At 44.6% G+C, this 23,827-nt stretch overlaps 1 protein-coding gene across 2 annotated transcripts in view; it reads right to left on the bottom strand.

Annotated features, from left to right (window-relative positions):
• Nucleotides 1–23,827, bottom strand: part of CFAP46 (cilia and flagella associated protein 46) — a 351,236-nt gene that overhangs the window by 177,534 nt on the left and 149,875 nt on the right. For both annotated transcript variants that reach the window (XM_088476936.1, XM_088476935.1), the window contains 5 exons: nucleotides 20,509–20,721; nucleotides 17,147–17,360; nucleotides 16,488–16,637; nucleotides 12,778–12,885; nucleotides 11,128–11,291 (listed from right to left, as the gene is read on the bottom strand). In XM_088476936.1, the coding sequence (XP_088333062.1) occupies nucleotides 11,128–11,291; nucleotides 12,778–12,885; nucleotides 16,488–16,637; nucleotides 17,147–17,360; nucleotides 20,509–20,721 (849 nt within the window). The remainder of the gene's footprint in view (nucleotides 1–11,127; nucleotides 11,292–12,777; nucleotides 12,886–16,487; nucleotides 16,638–17,146; nucleotides 17,361–20,508; nucleotides 20,722–23,827) is intronic.

Below are 23,827 nucleotides of genomic sequence, written 5' to 3'. Positions count from 1 at the left end.
ACAGCTTTAACATACCATTATTCTTTTACTCAATTGTTTATGCTTCCTATAGATTGTAAGCTTACGCGCAGGGTCTTCCTGCCTATATACCTATATATCTGTCTGTTATTACCCAGTTTTGTTCTTATAATGTTCCAATTATATAGCAGCATATTCCGTTGCGCTTTGCAAGAAATTGTTAATAAATAAATGCTTTTCATTGCCCTGAAAGGTGATAGAAATTTAAAAAGGGAAAATAACTGGTTTCTATGATATAATGCAAGCCTTATGCTGGGTACACATTGACAGATAAATTGGCCGATCAATTGATCAGCCAATGTATCTGCTGCCCGTCGGGCAGTGTGTACCCGTGATATGTCGGTGAACCTCGACATTCACCGACATATCGCATTGGCTGTGCTGCACAATCCATGGACAGATATGTCTGCAAACCACCCGTACACACAGAGCGGCAGCCTCGAGGAGGGGGCGGGACATGCCCCCCGTCTACCGGGACACGCCCCCTGGTCACTGAGACCCGCAGGTGATGGCCGTTCAGCGTGTATGAATGACCATCATCTGCAGATAAATCTGTCAGGTGTGTACCCACCTTTAGACATGTATCTGTTACAGGGGTTCTCAAACTATTTTGCTCTGGGATCCCATCTAACAAAACAAAAAAATGTTTTACAGGACCCCAGCAAGTTACGGCCAAACAATGCCCTTATATATTTATAAGTAGCACACTTTTTTGAAGATAGTGATTTTTTTCACCAAACAAAATGCAAAAATGGAGAGAACATGACACTTTCTTTTTTTTTTAATAATTATTTATTTTGAACGGTCAGACAAATATACAGCAAGAAAAACATCACGGCTGCGAAATAAACAGATCAAAGCAGACAAACTAATTGTAAAATAGCATGGTGTGTCTACATGTAACAACGTCACACTTTTCAAAAACTAGAATGTATTTCTATAGTAATAAAAAAAATATACTACTTAGTTAATGAAATGGATGAGCTTGTAGTGCAGAACACAAATCCTTGAAACGGGGCTTTGTGTGACCGAGATAATAGCGAATTTCATCTTCAACAGCGAGACGGGATTTGTACTTATTTTTTAGTGGGCATCAGCACCTTCAATGCAGCAGATGGCAGCTCTGGGTGCTCCTGTTGAACAGATATCCAGAAGTTTGCAAAAGGTTGTTCAGAGTATCTCAGCTTCAATGTCCCATCATAGGAGAAGTCAATTTATTTTTCATCCAGTGAAAATGGCAAACAAGCACTTGCAGTTGCTTCAGCACTGAATGGATTCCTAATCCACCCTTCTGCTTTTTGATCCTTCTCAGAAAAGTACTGACGAAATTGCTGTTTAAGACTCTACAAATGGCTGATAATAGGTTGCAAATAGTGTTGTGGAAGATCATTGTCATGCAAAAAATCATCCAACAAAGGAAATGCTTCAAAATTACCACTTTCCACATTAGTGTACCCCAAGGATAGCTTCTTGATCCAACTTTCAATCTCATCAGTGGATGAAACAACTGTCATTTCTGGTCCTTGGAGGGAGGTATTTAGTGCATTTAACCGTTCAAAAATATCTGCTAGGTAAGCTAGCATAGCAAGCCACTTGGCATCTAAAATATTGACAGCCAGCAGGGAATCTCTGTCTTAAAGAAAAAAATGTACTTCCTCCCTAAGCTCAAACAAACGGATGACCACCGTTCCCAGTGACAAACAGCGTACTTCTGTGTGATAACGTAACTGATGGTGCTCAGCTCCCATCTCCTCACACAAAACTCTAAACAGGCACTTGTTGAACTGCTCTTAATGAAAAGCAGGTGGCATTTCTTTGCAACTAGGGCTTGCCTATGTATAATGCAGCGAGTCCACACTGCTTGCCGTGTAACAGCCTGCACTCTGGCCACTAACCCGCTGTTCATTGCCCGAGTACCGTCACTGCAAATTCCAACACAGCGCAGCCAATCCAAGTCAGGATCAGTGACCAAAGCATCCAAAAGTGAAAAAAGCTGTTCCCCAGTAGCACGTTGTGGTAGTGACTGGCAGAACAGGAATTCCTCATGTAGTTTCCCATCATTCTCATATGTATGTAGGTCAGCATCTGACCAGCCCCCGACACATCTGTCACTTCATCAATCTGAATGGCAAAAAAGTACTTTGCTTAATTTTGATGGTACTTGCTCTGTCACGTGTCTTGCCATACTGTGAATCCGCCTAGAATTGTGTCATTAGACAGGGGATCAAATCAAGCTGAGTAGCAGCACTTTGCACAAGCATAATAGAAATTATTTCTTTGGCACAACGTAGAAAAAAGCTATCTCTGAGGTTGTACGGGTTACCCGGTTTGGCTATCCAGTATGACACCACAAATGAGGCCTCAAGTGTTTTCTCATTAACTGTAACGGTTGAGTTTAGTACAGCTTTCTGGCCCCGTAGTTCCCTCAATTTCCTTTTAAAATAATCAAGCGGTTTGGTTTGCAGAGAACTGTGTTTTGTCTCAAATACGTTCACCTTTTAATTACCCTGTGCAGCAGGATAATAAAGAAGACTCCTTTGCAGGGGCACTCTTATATGGAAATATTAAAACTTAACTTTTATTAATATATTACATATTGTAAAGCCACTTACAAAACATACTCACAAAAAACATATATGTACATGCTTAAAGAAATTAAATTCCAAAAGAGAGAAAAAAATCTGTATTCCCATAAAAATTTATGGGTGAAGTTCAGAGTCCAGTAGCTCCTTTCCCATGAAAAGTTACGGGTAATAAGAGAATTTCGGCGAGATATCAAAAACAAAAATTAAATGGATATGTTTTATCAATATTCATACAATTTACAGGTTTATCCTGAGACAAAACATAGGCCCTGATTCAGAGCCGGACGCTCTGACCAGAGCGCTCGCTCTGAATCAGGGCCCACCTCCATTAATATGGAGCGTCCTCCTGGACGCTCGTATAGCTGTGGGTCACCACCCACAGCATATACGAGCGTGCAAAATGATGGACGCGATGGTCTTGACCATCGCGACCATCGAAACTGCGAGCAAAAGCCTGAGGTTGGGTTTTTCAACCGCAAGGCCAGGAGTGATTTTGGCTCTATCAGAGACAAAATCACTCCCACTGACATCACTAGTGATGTCAGTGGGGCCGGCTTCAGACGGTAGGCGTTCCCTTGGGAACGCCTCCGTCTGGCAGGCACGCCCCCGGCACGCCCACCAAAGGGGGCGTGCTGTCAGTCACCATCGACAGCACGCCCCCTTTGATGAGACACTCCGAGCGAAGGAAAGTCCTTTGCTCGTCGGGTCTCTCGCATGCGCACGACGGAGCTCCCTCCGTCGTGCGCATGCGCAGTGGGGAACATCGACCCACTTGCAAGCGGACAGCCGCTCGCGAGTGGGTCTGAATGAGGGCCATAATTTCCAAATTCTGGTGTTAGCAGAGTAAATAGCACATCGATTTGAGAATATCCAAATTCATGACAGCAGCTCTATACAGGGCAATTCTATTGACACAACCACATCCATAGTATTTCCACTTTTATATACCTTCTCTCTGCCTGCATTGAGTTTAAACCAATGTGCTGTATTATACATTGAAATCGTAATTGCTGCAGTTTAAACATTCATAAACACATGGATAAGGTAAGCGAAAAATCGCAGCACCGCTAACACCGCGTCGCATCTGCTTTTCTGCAACTTGATTTAACATAGGTTGCACAATGAGAGTACAATTGGGTGTTCTAGTGCTGAGGAAGAAAGTAAAGAATGCTTCTGCTACAGACCGGGAAGCGGCAGGGCACGCTGTTGTTTACAACATAGCAGCGTGTCCCCGACAGGCTACGGTGCTGTGAGAGAACATGGAGAAGAGGAATGTACCTGACCACTGATTAGATGTCAGTGGGGGATGTGTGATGTGGTTAGAGCTTTCTGGCGCCAGTGGGAGATCAGCCATGCACAGCTGACACTCCCTCCTTCCTGTCCTGGATGTACGTTTCGCCTGTCAGCTTTCTCAGCAGAGAGCCTGGCTGAGCACAGCACCGTAGCACCTATAAGATCATAGGTGGGGGTGTGATGAATGCACATAATCTTCCTTATATATTTTATGCCCATCATCTTCCTTATACGAGGGTGGTTTAATAAATAAGGTAACAAACTCTCATTGCGTAAATTCATTCAACTCGTACATATACATATAATCAACAGTATGGCCTTGGTACAGATTATTTTTCCACATAGTCCCCATACTTGTCTAAGCATTTGTTCCAACGCTACTCCAAGGCATCTATCCCAGCATAGAAGAAATCAGTGTCTAACACCTGAAGCCAGGACATGACGGCTGCTGAACTACACAATCAGTTGTGAATCGTCTTCCACCCAAGTGCTTCTTCAATGGTCCAAAGAGATGGAAATCATTTGGTGCGAGGTCAGGGCTATAGGAAGGATTGTCCAGTACTTCCCAATGGTAGCATTGCTCATCTTACTGTCTGTCCTGCCATTATTGAAGGTGGTGCACCAAACCCATACCCTCTTTTTGTGACTTGACGTTATCACCGTACACAAATTGGAGATGAGTTTCAGCTGCTGATGTGACTTTTGTATGCAGAAATCTGATCACACTATGCACCTCAATGTTTGACCATGTGTCCGCCAGCCCTGCCATCTTACACCTATTGTTGGAACAGTATGACTGATATGAGGTGCAGTCTAATGGCCATGAGAGGAAGCAGTGGTCTACCTACTCTAGCCTAGCAGGAAATTAGAATGACATAGTGAACATTACACACATGAGAGGTCTTGTTACCAAACTTATTGAACCACCATTGTGTAGTTTTATGACATAAAAATATATAAGAAGGATAATGGGCAAGGGGGGGGGGGGTGAGGCATAAAATGTATGTGCACATCAACCCCCGTTGCTCATCATCTTCCTTATATATATTTATGCCCATTATCTTTCTTCTATAATGGCATACAAATATATAAGAAGGATGATGGACAAGGGGGGGTAATGCGCACATACATTTTATGCCTCAAACCCCCCTCCTATTTTTATGCCATTATGGGGTACATGTATTAACTGGCGATATGGGGAAGAAGTGGTTGTCCTATCACCACAGCAGTGACAGCACTGTTCCTGGCTGCAGTGGCTGCTGGCACTCCGAGGGCTGCTCACAGGACCTCGCGATGCTCAGACAGGAATCGCTGGAGGGGGGAGTTTTCACTCCTCCACTCCGGCAGATGAGATGTTCTTACATCTCATTGTTAGTGCTTCCTGCTTCGCCTCAGTAATGAGGCAAAGCAGGAAGAGTTATAGCGGTATGATCCGTGGCGCTATAATACATCTACCCCTATATTCCTTATATATTTTTATATCAATCATATGTCTTATATGTTTGTATGCCACAAGAATATAAGTCATATGATGGGCATAAAAATATATAAAAGAAATGATGGGCATAAAAATATATAAAATGATGGACATGAAGGTGAGGGGGTGAGGTGTATAAAATGTATGCACATTACCCCTCCTTGCCCATCATCTTCCTTATATATTTTTAGGCCCATCATCTTCCTTATATATTTTTAGGCCCATCATTTTCATTATATATTTTTAGGCCCATCATCTTCCTTAAATATTTTTAGGCCCATCATCTTCCTTATATATTTTTAGGCCCATCGTCTTCCTTATATAGTTTTAGGCCCATCATCTTCCTTATATAGTTTTAGGCCCATCATCTTCCTTATATATTTTTAGGACCATCATTTTCCTTAGATATTTTTATGACATAAAAATCTAAAAGAAAGATGATGGACATAACACAAATAAAGGGAAGAAGATGGGAAAGGGGGGTAATGTGCATACATTGTATATACATCACCTTACTTTAAACTATGACCATAGTTCTCTATTTTACTTTACTTACTATAAAAAAATTATTCTCGTTTTTTAATACAATATTTAAAGCTGTCACTAACTGTTTATGTGGCAGCAGAGAAACTGCTCTCGTCCTACTACAATAACAATGGCTGCGCTGTGGCTCCTTTCACTGTGACTGACACCAGGTGACGTCATGGGGCTCTGATGTTGTGATGTCACATGGGTGTCAATCACAGCGAAGGAAGGAGGAGCCAGCGGGGGACTACTGGTGCAAGCGCCGCTGCGAATCAAAATCCCAAAGGGTGGTCCGGGGTATTTAACTTGGGTGAGTTGCGACCCCATGCTGAGATGGGCGCGATCCAGTTTGAGAAACGCTGATCTAATACACAGGCTAACCCGAATATGGACATTCTAATGTGTCAATGATACAATGTAAGCCTTAGAGATGTATCGAATACACATGCTAACCCGAATGTCGACATTCTGACAATGGGCCTGGATTCAGCATGGATCGCTATTGCAAAACCGTATGCAGATCCATTAATAGTGTACTGCGCAAGTACGTGCGTGAGTTAGCATTGCGATCACACTACCATAATGAAAGCCATTGCAGAGTGAGTGACAGGCTTTGAGCGTTTGGGGCTGGTGCCAGGGGAGTGGTGACGAGGGAGTGGACGGACAAACGCAGGCGTGATCTGTCCGTTTGAACGCGGTTGCATGTGCGCATAAATTAGCCACTGAGACGGCATACGCAGCTTTAGTACTCACTGCGAGCAACAAGACTTGCAGTTTCTGCGGCAGGTCAGACCTGCTGTAACTGTGCGTGAGGGGCCGATGTTACACGATGTTCCTGATGTATATGCAGGACTGCAAGGTATTACGGATGTCAGTTAGCGGCAGTGGGCGTCTCTATGCTGGCTGTGCAACGGCTTTGTGATTGCAGTCATTAGCATATTTTCGCAGCAAACCTCCGTGCGTGATCGCAATAGTGATCCGTAGTGAATCAGGCCCAATGTTAACATTTCACATGTCGGCACGGTCATTATCGATCATTTTTTACTAAATTGCTCTATTACTGTATATTGTCAAACAAAAAGGGACTAGAAAAACAAAATGAATGTCCTCCTAAGGGGCAGTAGTTTGTCAAAAGCTCCCAGTTAATAAATTTACCCCAAGACTCCTGTACCAGCTATAGGCTGTCAAAGCTTTTTCCTGAAGCCTGCAATCAGCACTTCTAAAGTTACCCTGGAGAGGCAGGCAATCAAGGCCGAACTTCTCATCACTTGCCATTACTGTATGCATTCAAAGGATATAATAATAAGTTATCCTGACATAGCAATGTACAGTATTATAATGCAGCAATGACTAAAAGTCCTGTTAGCTGCCCCACAAGCCAAATAATCCTTGATAAGGCCTAAAACAATCCTACTTTACAACTTTATACAGCGTACTGTAGCTTTACTTCCAAATAGTCATGTTCTCTTCCCGCTCATAGCCACCATCCAGTATTAAAATTTTAAACACAATATAGAAGCAAGTCCAGCTTTCTTCCCACCCTGGTTACTCATTCGCATTACATTAAAAGGCAGTGACACCATGGGAATAGTGGTTTTACCTCTTTTGGCCTTTTTAGATGATTACCACTTGAAAACATTGGGAGACTCGCAAGTCGCAGGCTTTTACTTTTCCACCCTAATGTCAGACACAATTGTGTGTGGATGGGAGGTAAATGCAGTGTCCAAAAACGTCAGTGTAATGCAAATGCTGTTGATCCAGAAGCGCAAATTCTAGTGAGCAGGGGTAACTGAAATCAATGTGTTCCATTCCCATACCAACTTACATGCTTTTGCTAGAACAGAGGGGCATAATTCTTAAACAAATTTAAGCATCCCCTGAATATATTATGGGAGTTCCGCAGCAAATATTAGAGATATTCTACCGTTTCCAAAAGCAATAGCCTCATAGGTTTTGTTTGGGGACTGCCATATTATGAAATTTACCAAGCTCCTGAATACTTCACATTCTAGAACTTGGCCCTGTAACTAGCGGCATTTTTTTGATGGAGAATGCCATTTTAGCCTATGGGCTACATATCGCAGACTTTGGATCCGTAAGATCCCTCCCCAGACATGTTAATAAAGTATGTACAGTATTTTGACAGCCATGAGAAAGGAAACTTCCTGATATCCCTGACTTCTTGCTGGGCCAAAACGGCCATAAATAACCTCATGGGTAACCTTTAGTAACCTTATGGTTCTCACCATTGAAGTCAATGGTGGGCACGATCATTGGCTGAGAGAGGCAAAGGCTCGCCTCTCTCAGCAAGTGAAATGCCGCGGCTGAGTTGTCATTCGGGAAGTACTGTCCTTAGAGAACGGTACATATGTCCGTGGGTTGGTACTTTGAGTTTTTCGTTTTGGGAAGATGTGGATGCCTACATGGAGAAGAGGACGTGTACAGGGATTGTAGGCGAGAATGTGTGAGTGTAATAAAGTTGTTCTGTCACAGTGTGTGAGTGTTGTCTTTATTTTAATATTTGTTTTGCAGGTGAACTAGAGGTAAAAGCGGGCCCTTAATGTCCCACATGCTGGTATTTGTGGTTCTCCAAGAAACAACATGCGGGGGTGGCTTGCTGGGACCTCTAGTTCTGCTGTAAAAGAAAATGTTAGTTATGCCTGTGATAGCCCCGGGCTATCAGCCCAGAGGTGCCCTGGAGACGGGGAAACCCTTTAATGGGGGGGTCTCCACCTCCCCAGCGATCCCCGGCCTTGGTTGACTAGCGGTCAGGTATAATGCTTTTCCCAGGAGACCCGGTGAAAGGGTACCTTGACTATGGTATTACACCCCGCTAGAAAGAGTGTGATTCTGGTTTTTGGAAAATACGGGGGACCTCTACTTTTGTCCGTTTTTCCAAAACCAGGACCGGCTCACTGAGCCCAGTGCTGGTTGTGCAAAATACGGGGGACCCCTACGTCTTTTGTCCCCCGTCTGTTCACAACAAGGACCGGTTCAGAAAAGCCTGGTGCTGGTTGTGCTTTGCCTCTGTGTAAGTCACACCTGCTCATGCTAAAATCGCCAGCATGAAGCAGGTCTATTATTTTGGGGATTTGAAGATCGATTTTGAGTTCAGTTTGGTGTTCCTTTTCAATTGGAATATTAGTAAATCAGGGATTTCTATGTTGTTCTATGTAAAAGTACCAATGTTTAGATGATATTCGATTTTGAGTGAGATTCAATTTTATGTTCAATTTGACATTTGATTTTGCCTTTAGTAAATCTCCAAAGGCAACATCAAATGAAAACAGAATGCAAATCGAATGTGAAGTCACGCAAAACACAAAATCGAACATTAGTATCATTATATAGCTAAACAGAATGAAAGTCATTTTGCTGTGCCTTTATTAAATTTAGAAAGGAAATATGTGGTAATATGTTTGGCCAGCAGATGTCAGTATTACCTTTCATTTGGGTTTTGCTAAACTAAAAATACAATATGATGGCATAAATAAGTGCAAGCTTTTCAGTAGCCTCACACTTTTAATGCCTTATTTGCCGGCAGCTTTTTAAGTATGGGAAGTCCATGCACTGTGAATAACCTTTCATTTATTGTTAAAGCTATTTACCAGGAAGAGATGCATTAAGATTACTGAGTAATATACAGTACTAGACACACCAAAATACTATGTGTATCATGTGCCTAAAAAACCCCATCAGTTCACATTTACAGATACAAGAAGAGGATGCTGTTATTCACTAGAACATATCTGTTTCTTTTTTTTTTTTTTTATAACTTCTGAGCAAATATTATAATGCTTCAAACCAATGTATAAATAAGTCTATTTGCATATGCAACACAAGTGAAAAATATATGACGCCAAATAGGTCAAGTAATAGAATAGTTTCCTACTCTCCTGGATACTGATGGATTATTATTAGATGACCCTCCAGACTACTGGGAGGAGCAGGCAATTCTCCCTGAAGTCTTGTCACTGGCCAGGCGTGTAATTAAACACTGAGGTCCTGATGAAGGGTTAGAAGTAAATTGGGCGATTGTAGAGTTGCTACTAGTTATCGGCATCAGTGTGGACCCTGCAATATTCTATAGGGGATAAAGATAAGCAGGAGTACTTTCATTTACGTCTAGCTCTGTGTAGCCTGCAGCTGTGTGAACATGTTCTCATCGCCTATCTCAGAACAACCCATTACAACTAGGTCCGGACTTTTTGGTTGTTGTAAGTATAGATGAAATAGAACTGTGCACAACTTTGCATAGCCTGCGCTTGCATATGCCTATTTCTGAGCATGTGCAATGGGATTTCCCACAATATACATTCTGCAGTGGGCGTAGTCGTAAATTCAACTCTGCCTTAGCACCATGTTAGCAAGGGTGCAGGAAGAATGACCGGGTAATAATCATGGTCCTTGCAAGGCTGCTACTCCCATTTCCTGTCACCATAACTTATCAGGGGGAAGGCATGGGTGCAGTTTCTATAAAGTAAACATTTATTGTATAGGTTGAGTCTCCCATATCCAAAATGCTTGGGACCAGGGGCATTTTGGATAACGGAATATTCCGTATTTTGGAATAATTGCATATCATAATGAAATATCTTGGGAATGGGACCCCAATATACACACAGAATGCATTTATGTGTTATATACACCTTATACACACAGCCTGCAGGTCATTTTATACAATATTTTCAAAAATGTTGTGGCTCAAGCAAAGTTTGTGTACATACATGAAATTAATTATTTTTCTTATACACACAGGCTGTAGGTAATTTTATACAATATTTGTAATAATTTGTGCCTTAGACAAAGTTTGTGTACATTGAACCTTCAAAAATCAAAGGTTTCATTATCTCAGTCATGCCAAAATTATTCCGTATTTCGGACTATTTGGATATGGGAGACTCAACCTGTAATATTACAGGATATCCTCCTTGTACAAACTAGAATTCAGTCTGAGTTCACATTAAAAAAATCATCAGGAACGTAACCAGACCTAGGGGGGCCCTGTAGCCAAATTTTCAGTCTCGATGTCGATGTTACAACCATGTCGACATGCTGAAGTCGACCTAATGAATGTCGACATATTGTACTACCCTCGTATTAATTACATTTTGTGCAGCGATTAGAAGAGCAGAAACACAATACTTGGTTTGTAAGTTTGAAAAATAGTTTTGAGTTTATAATTTTTGAAAATACTGATTAGGAAAAAAATGTTTTAAATATACTTACACATCCTGTTTTCTCATCAGCTGATCAAAGTGTAATGCTCGCTGGGCACAGGTTAATGCTAATTCTAGGTCACCAGCATTGAATGCAAAGTGCGCCAATCTGGTTAGTGCCTGCAATTCTACTAAGGAATCGGTCCAATTGCATTCCAAAGCCAATTTCAACACCTGGAAACATACAAATGAACATAACATTTATCATAGTACACGCAAACATTATTTTCAATTTCAATCCACTGTGGCCCCCGTAAGGAACACTTAGAGGAGATGTGCTGGGAGGAAAGGCTGAAGAAAAATTGGCAGAGAGGGTCGGCCTGGCCGGTACCCCACTGGCAGTAACTGGTGCTGGTCAATGGGATTTCCTGGACACTGCCCAACCGGGATTAGCAAGCCTCCGGATGGATTCTGAACAGTGGAGCGGATTCCTGAATTGTCCAGAGAAATCCTGAAAGGGTGGCGATACCTTGGGCCGCATGACAGGGTTGTAAGTTTGACACGCCTGCTGCAGTTCATTATAGAAAGTGTGTATGATTTTACTAAAGTCTCAAAGTCTAACTCCAAATCTGTGATAGCATTCAATTCCCATTCATACTAGGAAGGAGGAGATACAGTATATTGGATAGCATTTCACAGTGTGCTCATTACTGTGAGAACCCACAGCCCCGTGTTAGGTTTAGCGGTGTCTGATAGTGAAAGAGGATCATAGTGCTCTGGGACTGGAGACTGATCCCATGAGAGGGAATCAGTATGATTTACTGCCCGGAAAGCCTGTCCGGCAGTTGGAATCCCGACAGCGATTGCCCGACATGGGTGAAAATCCCGATCGTCCCTAACCCTCCTTACGGGTGCCTAACCCTAACCTTCCCCCCAGTGCCTAAACCTAATCCCCCCTTCCCCGTCGCCTAAACCTAAGTCCCCCCCGGGGGTGCCTAACTCTAACCCTCCCTAACCCTAACCTAACCTCCCGGGGGGGGGTGCCTAACCCTAAGTCCCCCCGGGAGCCCTAAACCTAACCCTTCCCCATCCCCGCAGCTGTCCGCGCTAGGCATCACTTCGATCGGGATGTCGGGCGCCAGTCTCCCGGCGTCGGTAAAATGACAGGCGTCTAGATTTAGATGCCTGTCATGAACCCTCGCCGGGATAAAGCAGTCGGGAATAGGTCCGCCGGCTTCCTGACTGCATACCAGAAATGCCAGATTCGGGTCTGCTGCTACTACAGGGGGGGTGATAAGTGTTCATACCTACATGTGCATTCAGTGTCATAGCGGGGATTAGGGATATCAGCATACTGTGCTGAAAGTCTGGTAGATCTAAAATACTCAAGGAGAGGGTAGGCAACAATTCTGCAACGTACTCAGTTAAAACCTCTATATAGTTTTTAGACTGAAAAACAGTTTGAAAAGGTGATCAATTATTATTTTCTTGTTATAAATCCCCTCCCCCCCAAAAAACAAAGTAGAGTGTGTTATGATAGGGAGACGCTCACTGGGGCTGAGTTCTTTTAGACAACCCCTTCTTAATCAATTCTGCCTTATGTCTAGCAATGCGTTGTCAGGGATACGTGGAAGTGGTAAAATAAATCACCAAATATGCCCAATTTAGTCAGTAATCTGTAGCTGTAATTCACTCACAAGTCACTTTACCAAATACATACTTGGGACAGGCTTGGAACGGTAAAGTCCATGAATCCTAACCCATTACACGAGTGCATTTCTAACGCAACAAGGACTTTGTTCATTGGGTTTTGTCCTTCATTATTTTCCTGGAAATATAATAGTACATCCATTAATAATCACATTACATGTCCTGTGCTTCAGCTCATACAGGGGTATTTGCAATTAATGAAGTTGCAGTTTTATTAACGAGCATAAAGTCTGCTGAACACAAGTGGTTAGCAATGTACAGTTTGTCCGCATTGAATGTCCTGCGTCTGGCGAGGAGAAGTCGCCATATACCTGGTTCATACACAGCGCTCATACGCTGCTGCACTTCTCCATAACATCAGAGCAACCAGGTACATAACCCAAGAATGGAAATGAATCTGACAATGAGGGCTGAGTCCCCTGATCTGTATCATGATCCCCTCTATGTACAGCGCCGCATAATATGTTTTTGCTTTATAACTTAAGGACAAACACAATATTTTCTCAGCATATAAAAAAACTTTTGCACCACTTCCACTGCAACGTGATTTACTCAGAAGCAAATCTGCATGGATTAGCTAGATTGGCCCTGGAGTGTAACTGAGGTCCTTAGTGAGTCATATATACGTTTAAGAAAAAAACAATGTAATTAAAAGATTTAAAACATAAAATATATGACATAGAATTTAAAGACTCAGGAGCAGAGTTGCAGACAAACCAGATGCAAATTACACTCGCATTGTGTGCATGGGAAAAATATAGTTATCCGCCCATAACTTATGTTTGGTATAGTAGCTGACATTAGCAGTGTGCACTTGAACAAACTCTGGGCCTAGTTCAGACCCGCTCGCGAGCGCTTGCAAGCGGGTCGATGTTGGCCCAGTGCACATGCGCACGACGGAGGCGGCTCCGTAGTGCGCATGCGCGAGACCCGGATAGCAACGGGCAAGCCGTCGCTCCGGGTCTCGCTACAAAGGGGGCGTGCTGACGATGTTGAGTGACCTTTGGTGGGCGTGCCGGGGGCGTGGCTGCCCAGATGGAGGCGTTCCCATGGGAACGCCTACCATCTGGGGCCGGCCCCACTGACATCACAAGTGATGTCAGTGGGAGTGCTCTCGGCTCTGATAGAGCTGAAAGCACTCCAGGGCTTGTGGCAACGGGACATTACCACAAGGGTCTCGTCGTAAGCTCGATGGTCGCGATGGTCTTGACCATCGCGACCATCTTCCTGGCCGCCCGCTATAGCTGTGGGTGGTCACCCACAGCTATCCGAGCGGCCAGGAGGTCGCTCTAAAAATGAAGGACGGCCCTGATTCCGAGCGAGCGCTCTGTCCGAGCGTCCGGCTCTGAATCAGGGCCTCTGTCCTTGGTGCTAGAGATGCATTGGAAAACAGGCGTAACTGCAATGCTCAAAAGTCCATTGACACCCACTCAGCCCTGTTACCACTAAAGGGGCCTATCCATTACCCGACTTTGTGAACAATCTGACCAAAACCAGGAGGTTTTGGTCACATTGTTCACAAAGTCGGGTAATGGATAGCCAGCAAGGACCAGCGATGCGAGTGCACGCTGGGCCCTTGCCGTCCCCGACTGTCTACTTAACATGCCCGTCAACCTGACGACGCTCGTCAGGTTTGGTATGTTTAGAGATAAGAGGTCGGTCTCCTCACTGAATGACGTTCAGTGAACGCCGTTCAGTGCGTGCACTGCACCTCGGCGACCTGAAGGTCTGAACGCTATACGTTCAGCCTTTCAGGTCGTCTAATGGATAGGCACCTTAAGTTACTTTAACCACAAATGGAGATGTAACTGAGTTGTATACCACTTTAAACCACCCACAGTTGTATGCGTTCCAGAGCGTATGCTGAGCAAAAACACACAAGATCCATCCACAGAACATACCCTGCAGTGTCCTCTAATTGATATGATTTATTGACACATAAATAATAATAGAATAGTAATAGTATGTAGCACTTTGAAATTATGCTTATTACTGCAAGTACGGATTTTAAAATGTGCCGGTGTGTATGCACTTGGTGGACAAACATTTGCACTCTGTATTCACTTTTTTTCTCTACTTCACAAATAACCCTCAGTACTTGTATTTATTAGTAAAGAGACAGAAGTATTAATATTTATGATTCTACTAGCTGGACCCTAAAGTACACCTGCAGCCTGCATTTTTTTTTTTTACATTGTCCTCCCCTAAAACCTGGATAACTATGCAAATTAGGAGTAAATGACAGTGCAGGCAGCATATTCTCATACCATTTGGAATGGGGTATATCAGGAGCAGACTGACAGAACAGATATCAGTATAGCTTCCAAATCATTTCAGTGTCAGAAATCACTGCTGAACAGAGGGGGTGATTCAGCTGCGGATGGATATGCTATACCATATTAGATTAGCAGCTGCGATAGCTGTAATATGGTAATGCAGCAGCATGCATTACTGATCCGAGCTGCGTACAAGAACGCAGCATCGGATTATCTAAGATCCCTTCGGACGGCTGAGTGACCATGGGGTCACGCAAGCCAGCTGCCGAAAATTAGTAAAAGAAGCCAGGATATCTCCATCAGCTGACGGAGATCCTGGCCTCTCCACTCCTCCCCCAAAAGCGGCGACACGTCTCCATTTTGGGAAACGGAAGCCATCGCCACCCACTCCCCGGCCAGAGACGGCAGCAGACTGTCAATCACTGATTGACCATACCGGACTGTTTGTGGGATCGCAGTACGGGTCAGGCACATGCACAGATTCCCACTAACTGGGAATCTGTGTGATCCCTGTAACTGAATCACCCCCTACAATCACTCTGCAAACCAATATTGAAGACCATGTCTAGCAGGGCTGCCATCAGGGGGGAATGCCGGGACTGGAATCCCGTTCCTGGACAGAAGGGAGCCCACTCGCAGTGTGACAGTGTGGCGGCGATCAAAGATTGTAGATTGATTATGCTGTCTGCCACAGTCTGAATGAATCGAGTGTTGAGCTGCACATAAGCATGCCAGGAGAGATGAGTGTGACACAGTGTGTGCATGAAGCCAGCCCCTCAGCCCCAGAACCTGTGTAATTTAAGAGTGTCCCCGGTTTAGCAAAAAAATAAACCTGGTCAAATTACACCATAATGCCACATTTGGTGGATATTGGTACAAAACACTGGCTGTGCAGGGCAAACAGACAGACAGGCACACAGACTTTCTCACTTATTATATAGATGAGTGTTGGGATTATTACTGCTATGAAGTAAATAATATACTGTACACTACTGGGCTGTATGGACCACTTCTATAAAACGCAGGTCAAACACACAAATGTATTGCAGACACTACAGGGAAATGGCTCCATACTGCAAAGTGCCTGGTCTAAAAATGATCAAAATGGCCCCCAAAAATGTTCTAAAACCAAATGACACATTACACAGGCTTATAAGTCTGGCCAGCAGATGATTGCTATCTGCCTGTGTGTGCAGCCATTTGTCGGTGGACAACTTGTCCAACCACCGGCTGAACTTCTTTTTACACAGAGTGACAGGATCGACCTTGTTTGGCTTCAGTCTTTAGGTCTCATGATGTTTGAGTAGAGGGAATGGATTAAGCAGATAATGATGGCTCTGTTATAGGCGATTAGATTAATGTACCCAGCACAGTGCCCATCAAAAACAGTACAGTTGGTCAGGAAGGTACAGGCAGAAAACTAAAATTCTACTTGATACAATACCTCATCATCAGTTCCCAACTTCTGTCCAATTTGTTGCTGGAGCAACTGTTTCACTTTCACCCACGTAGAAAGCAGTTGCTGTCTAATGGAGATAGGTACTACATCTTCTGGAGTAGTCCCATTTGTCAAGTCCAAAGCATGGTCACAGACCTAAAGATATGACGTAAATATATCCCGATTAAAGCGAGTGAGACCATCTTGCATCCACAGCCGGATAGACTGCAGATAGAGACAAATGTAAATCTAAGTATTCATTGGGAATGACAAATGACAACTTTATAACCAGAATAAAAAAATAAATGGCAATTGTAAAAATTGAATGTTCCATTTCAATGTCCTCCGGAATTTAGAGGAACTGAACTAATTAAATTTCATGAGTCCTAAGCCTCAGATATGGAATGTACATATTAACCTGAAGGCTAAAGTGTAATGTCATTTCATTTCTATATGGCTTTTAAAGTCTAGTATTATGAAGTAGGCATATGTTCAAAGTTTTACAATATGTAAAAAGTACAGAATTAGGCTGTTAAATACAAAGTAACCTTTAGTTATTCACAGGAACCAATCACCGAAACAGCTTTTTCCGATGTTCCTAAATGTTAGAATTATTAAAGCCAAAGTCATCTATCCATGGATATCTCTGTAAACTCCAAGCGTACCTCCAGGGCGAGTTTCACATCAGGGAGGCCATTTGGATCAATTGACAAAACATGTGCTACATTAGATTTCTCAGGTCCTTTCCCTGCAGCCTTCTTGGCTTTTTCTGTAGGCGGTCTCATCTGTGGTCTTTTGTTAGTGTCTGACTCAGGTATCCAGCTAAGAATCAGGCTTTTGGCTAAGGCATTTGACAGCGTTACCAGCAGTGCAGGATTCCTAAGTATCATGCAGTATAAGGGAAGAGAGATAAGTTAGTACTGTGCAGAAATGGCCGAAAGTTTGGCATATAGTCTCATACACCCATCTGTTTTCATAAAGAATAACATTACTTTTATCATAAGAAACAAAGGCCCTCATTCAGAGCCGTTCGCTATTTGCGGTCGTTCGTTTAAAAACAAGGGGTGGCTATTCAAATGATCCGTACGCACATTGCTGTCTGTTCCCACCTCTAAGTCTGAACGAGCGTGCAAAACATACGCTCGTTTATTTCTTAAAAACGCCCCCTGGCCGCTCGCATCCTACGTCATGTCCGCTATTTATTAGATTAATCGAGTACATCGACCAGCGTATGAACTGCTCGCTATTCTTGTGGTTGGTGTTTGCTACCACAAATTTGCGTGCAGTTCTGGCTATAAAATAACCCAGTGACGTGGTCAATGACGCTGCTGTTTTAAATATACACACCCATAAAACGCCCGTTTTGACCTTTAAGCACGCCTGCGTTCGGATCTCCACTCCCCATTTTCAAGCACCTTCCCCTGTTACCACCCACATACGCCTCCTTCTGTCACTCAAAATAGCAGGCACTCGCTATATAGCGTACAAAGGATTTTCGGCCGCACTGACTGGTTCGCGCATGCGTACTAAAACGCGTACGCATGCGCAGATGTGCAAACATCGCTCGGAACGAGCGTACTGCCGCTAACGAGCGGCTCTGAATGAGGGCCAAAGTTGTGTATATAAAATAGGGATGTGCAGACTTTTGTCTAGGAATGATGATGTTCGTCCATGCAAGATGACGTTTTGCCTCTTTCTGAGTTCCGTTTTTTTGGAGGGAAAAATCCGAACTCCACGTGCAAACTCGAACCTATCCGAGCCTGCACATCCCTAATATAAAATGATGAAAAGATAACTAGAATCAGGCTTTTTTTTACAATGTAGTGATTTCAATTCTATAGGAGACTCCAGGAGAAGGGGGCCAACTGCATAAGAATGTACATGGTGTGGGGTGACGCCCCATGTGATGATATATAGTACATTGCTATATGGAATGAACAGTTGCATGATACTCATTAACTATTCCAATAAAAGCTTAAGGTGCAGATGTACTAAGCTCTGGAAAGTGATACATTGGAAAGTGATAAACTACTAACCACTCAGCTCCTGTTATCTTACAGTCTGTTTTTGAAAAATGACAGTTAGGAGCAGATTGGTTGGTACTTTGGGTCTGATTCAGACCCGGTCGCAAGCGCTCGCAACCGGTTCGATGGTGGCCCAGAGCGCATGTGCACGACAGAGCCGGCTCCGTCGTGCGCACGCGCGAGACCCGGATAGCGACGGACAATCCGTCGCTCCAGGTCTCGCACCAAAGGGGACGTGCTGTCGATGTTGAGTGACAGCACGCCCCCTTTGGTGGGCGGGCCGGGGGGGTGGCTGCCCAGACGGAGGCGTTCCCATGAGAACGCCTACCGTTTGGGGCCGGCCCCACTGACATCACAAGTGATGTCACCTTCACAAGTGATGTCAGTGGGAGAGCTTTTGGCTCTGTTTGAGCCGAAAGCTCTCTGGGGCTTGTGGCCACGAGACCCTACCACAAGGGTCTCGTCGCAAGCCCGATGGTCGCGATGGTCTTGACCATCGCGACCATCATCCTCGCCGCTCGCATTAGCTGTGGGTGGCAACCCACAGCAATGCGAGCGGCCAGGAGGCCGCTCCATAAAAAAAAAAAAAAAAGACGCCCTGATTCAGAGCATGCGCTCTGTCAGAGCGTCTGGCTCTGAATCAGGGCCTTTATCACTTTCCAATGTATCACTTTCCAGAGCTTAGTACATCTGCCTCTAAGACTATGTTAAGGTGTCTTGATTATTAGGATATTGACTAGTTCCATTACCTCTATAAAGGCATGAGGTCATTTGGGCACGGATTCCAGAGTAGGTTTCTCATATCACTGTAATTTACAGAATATACAATTCCTCCATTTATTATTAGGACTACTTTGATGGAACCATTAGCTACTCTGATATATGACTCTAATTATGGGAAGGCTTCAGTCCTGTTACTTTGTGACTAAGGGCCTGATTCACTACGGATCGCTATTGCAATTGCAGCTGCCTTTCCGCACGCTGGTCATATGCTAAGGAATGCAATCGCAAAGCCGTCGCACAGCCAGCATAGAGATGGCCACTGCCGCTACCTCACATCCGTAATACCTTGCAGTCCTGCGTATACATCTGGAACATCAAGTAACATCGGCCCATCACGCACAATTACAACACGATTGACCTTACTCAGAAATTGCTAACCTCATTACACACAGTGAGTACTCAAGTATGGTGTCGCAGTGGCTAATTTATGCATGCCCATGCAACAGCATTCAAACGGACAGGCACGCTTGAGTTTCTACAATCACTCCCCCGTCACCACCCCCAAATGTTGACTTCCCATCTCTCGGTCTGCCATGGCTTTCTATCTGCGTAGGTTATGGCAGCACGATCTCAATGCTAACTCACGCACGCGCACTGCAGTGCATATGCATGCGCAGTAAGCACCATCGGCCGATCTGCGCACTCTGTTGCAGTTGCGATCCGTGATAAATCAGACCCTAAAATTACAGATCAGATTGCAAAATCCATTCAACTAGGTGCAAACTACATTCCAGGACATGATTCCGCATCAGAGTTTTGTTCTTCCCATAGAGGTGTGCAAAATAATCCGCAGTACTGTCACAATGCCGGGATTCTCCCCTACCACCCATCCCCGGCATTGGGACAGCGGGATTCTCCCCTACCACCCATCCCCGGCATTGGGACAGCTTGATTTCACCCCTATTAGTCTTTCTATTGGTTTTCACTTGGATATCAAACTAAAACCAGGAGTTTCTGACTAAACCACGTACACAAGCAGCCTATCAGAAATAGAGGGAACATATTGTGATCTGGTTCTAAAAGTTCTGCTAACTATGGTGTAAAAATATATCCTTCCTAAAACACGTTTTTCTCTCCGGTGACAATAACCGATCATCATGAAAGTTCGGTTTATTTGTTTTTTTTAAAGCAAAGATTAGTCATGAAATCATCTAATTTCAAGCAATATTTTATTTAGGGAAACCCTCATGGATCCGTATTGGTGAATGTTAAGAACTAACCCACTGTTCCCGGTTTTCTTGAGAGCTGCAAGCAGTTTCTTTAAGGTGTCCACGAGCACTGGTATTCTCGGAGATGCTACGATATGCTTGTTGTGGTTTAGGATGTACACAGCGGCATTGTGAGTTATCCAGGCCTCCTGTAACTCCACCCCCAATTCAGCGGCGTGCAGGAAATTCTGTGTAGCGTATGCTGAAAGCTGAGATATCCAGTCCCTATTCAGGAAAGACGGTGGTAAATTTAAACTCAGTGGGTAGACTCCTAAAACACATGCACATGTATAATAATAAGCTTTGTGGGTGTAACGGACAGATTTTTAAAAATACGTTCATTCAAAACACCATTGATCCAACAGCAATCAGTCTACTCCCTTTGTTCGTTTAGAAGCCTTTAGGTCACAAGTGAGTCAATTTCATGTAATGAATCTGTGTTTAAGCACAAGGGGTAAATTTACCAAGAATTGAGTTTGACCGAGTTTTTTTTTCAACTCGATTTGCATCACCAAAACTCGGGTGATTTGATGCTTCTGAAACTCACAAATTTAAGTGAGTTTAGCTATGACCGAGTTGGTGATGGTGAAGTAGATCGAGATATCTCCCCCGAGTAGTAGTTTAGATGAGATTACTCGGTATACAATCGGGAAGCCAGCTGCCTTAATACCGGCAGCCGGCTTCCCGACTGTCATATCCCGGGCGAGGGATGAAATGCCGGGCGTCTAGATGTAGACGCCTGACATTTCCCCGACGCCGGGAGTCCGGCACCCGGCATCCCGCTCGAAGGGATGCCGGGCACCGCAAGCAGACAGCCACGCGGGTGGGAGGGTTAGGTTTAGGGCACCCCCGGGGGGAACTTAGGGTTAGGCACCCCCCCGGGGGACAGGTTTAGGCAGCGGGGAAGGGGGGTTAGGGTTAGGCACTTGGGGGGAGGTTAGGGTTAGGCACCCCTAAGGAGGGTTAGGGGGTTAGGTTAGTTAGTACTTACCTATCCACGATCGGGATTTTCAGCGCTGTCGGGCATCCGCTGCCGGGAACTCTGCTGTTGTCGGCCAGGCGCTGCCGGGAATAGAACCGCTGGCCAAGCGGCCGGCCATATTTCATACCGATTCCGATTACTCACCCAAGATTGCAGTGTTTTCTCTTTGCCAAACTTTCCCGAACAAGCAGCCTGCACATATCAGTGAGATATGTGAAGGCAGCTTGTGTGTTGAACCTGTAAAAAAAAGGTAAATATTTTTTTAAAAAATGACGTAGGGTCCCCCCCAAAAAAGCTTAACCAGCCCCGGACTGCTCAGCCAGTCCTGGTTCCTAATAATACGGAGTAAAAAACTAGTAGAGTTACCCCGCATTTTAGGAACCAGCACTGGGCTGCTGAACCTGTCCTGTTTTAATTGGATCTTTCTTGAGAGATTGTAGGTCCTGCGCAAGTGGTGTAGATGGTACTGCTTGCCACAGGTATGCTGCTGCACTGGGGGATGCCTGACCTCATCCAGTGGGTAAATACAGAGAAACGTGGGGACCAGATGCTGCGCACAACCTATTTCCTGAACTCTGTATATTCTAAATATATTCTAAAGTAGTAGAACCCAAAATGATGAGAGGGTACCAACTAAGAAACAAATGTTGCTTTTACTGATAAAAGTTTCACAATAATAGTCACTACAATTGTAATGCAATATAATATGGTGCCTGTAAACCATTGGTTATACACCAACAGATTAAACAAACAAATAAACACAATGGACAATGCTGCAATATGTCAAAATTGTCAGAAGGAAAAGTAAACAAATATAAACAAAAATAAACAAAATATAGACAAATGTAGACAAAATATAAATAGCAAATGTGCCGATCTATTTGTGAATAGGCACTGGTACTGGTCTCAACCTTAGATGCCGCCAACTGAATAGTCAATATGATAGATGGTTAAAGTATAGTGTTTAGTCAGGGAGATCTAGCGGCGTCCCGCTAGTTCCAAAGGGGTACCTCGGTGGTATGCTGTAAGTCCTGTGGATGTCTGTACGTTGCCCGGGTTATTCTCCGTGTAGTGAGGGGGAGGCTGGCTGTGGCGAGCGCCGGGGATCACTCTGCGTCACGGGCGCCCTGAGTGCTGAGATCACGGACACTGTCCCTGTTGCCAGGGGGCAGGTCCGTGCGCGTGCACCAGGTGCCGGACAGGGGAGAGGGGTGCCTACAGTCCTGGCTTGCGCAAGCCGGGGGCCGCGGACGACTCTGCACCAGAGGATACTTACCCGGATGCCAAGCTGCCGGTCCCGGCGGTCTTCGTCGGCGGTGATGGCGCGCTTCTGTTGCTCGCTAGTAGATTCAAGTTCCGGTAGTGGTAAGCTGAAACAGTTGGACGGCAAATGTGGTACTGGAGACGCTGTTAGATAGGGATTGCAGTGTTCCACCAACGCGTTTCGACCTGTCAGGTCTTCTTCTGGGAGTTGAATTCCCAGAAGAAGACCTGACAGGTCGAAACGCGTTGGTGGAACACTGCAATCCCTATCTAACAGCATCTCCAGTACCACATTTGCCGTCCAACTGTTTCAGCTTACCACTACCGGAACTTGAATCTACTAGCGAGCAACAGAAGCGCGCCATCACCGCCGACGAAGACCGCCGGGACCGGCAGCTTGGCATCCGGGTAAGTATCCTCTGGTGCAGAGTCGTCTGCGGCCCCCGGCTTGCGCAAGCCAGGACCGTAGTCACCCCTCTCCCCTGTCCGGCACCTGGTGCACGCGCACGGACCTGCCCCCTGGCAACAGGGACAGTGTCCGTGATCTCAGCACTCAGGGCGCCCGTGACGCAGAGTGATCCCCGGCGCTCGCCACAGCCGGCCTCCCCCACACTACACGGAGAATAACCCGGGCAACGTACAGACATCCACAGGACTTACAGCATACCACCGAGGTACCCCTTTGGAACTAGCGGGACGCCGCTAGATCTCCCTGACTAAACACTATACTTTAACCATCTATCATATTGACTATTCAGTTGGCGGCATCTAAGGTTGAGACCAGTACCAGTGCCTATTCACAAATAGATCGGCACATTTGCTATTTATATTTTGTCTACATTTGTCTATATTTTGTTTATTTTTGTTTATATTTGTTTACTTTTCCTTCTGACAATTTTGACATATTGCAGCATTGTCCATTGTGTTTATTTGTTTGTTTAATCTGTTGGTGTATAACCAATGGTTTACAGGCACCATATTATATTGCATTACAATTGTAGTGACTATTATTGTGAAACTTTTATCAGTAAAAGCAACATTTGTTTCTTAGTTGGTACCCTCTCATCATTTTGGGTTCTACTACTT

This window comes from Taudactylus pleione, unplaced genomic scaffold (assembly GCF_031769625.1).
Source record: "Taudactylus pleione unplaced genomic scaffold, aTauple2 ptg000198l, whole genome shotgun sequence".
NCBI classification, from domain to species: domain Eukaryota; kingdom Metazoa; phylum Chordata; class Amphibia; order Anura; family Myobatrachidae; genus Taudactylus; species Taudactylus pleione.
The sequence above is the reverse complement of the archived record's forward strand: the minus strand, read 5'-3'. Positions and strand labels throughout refer to the sequence as shown.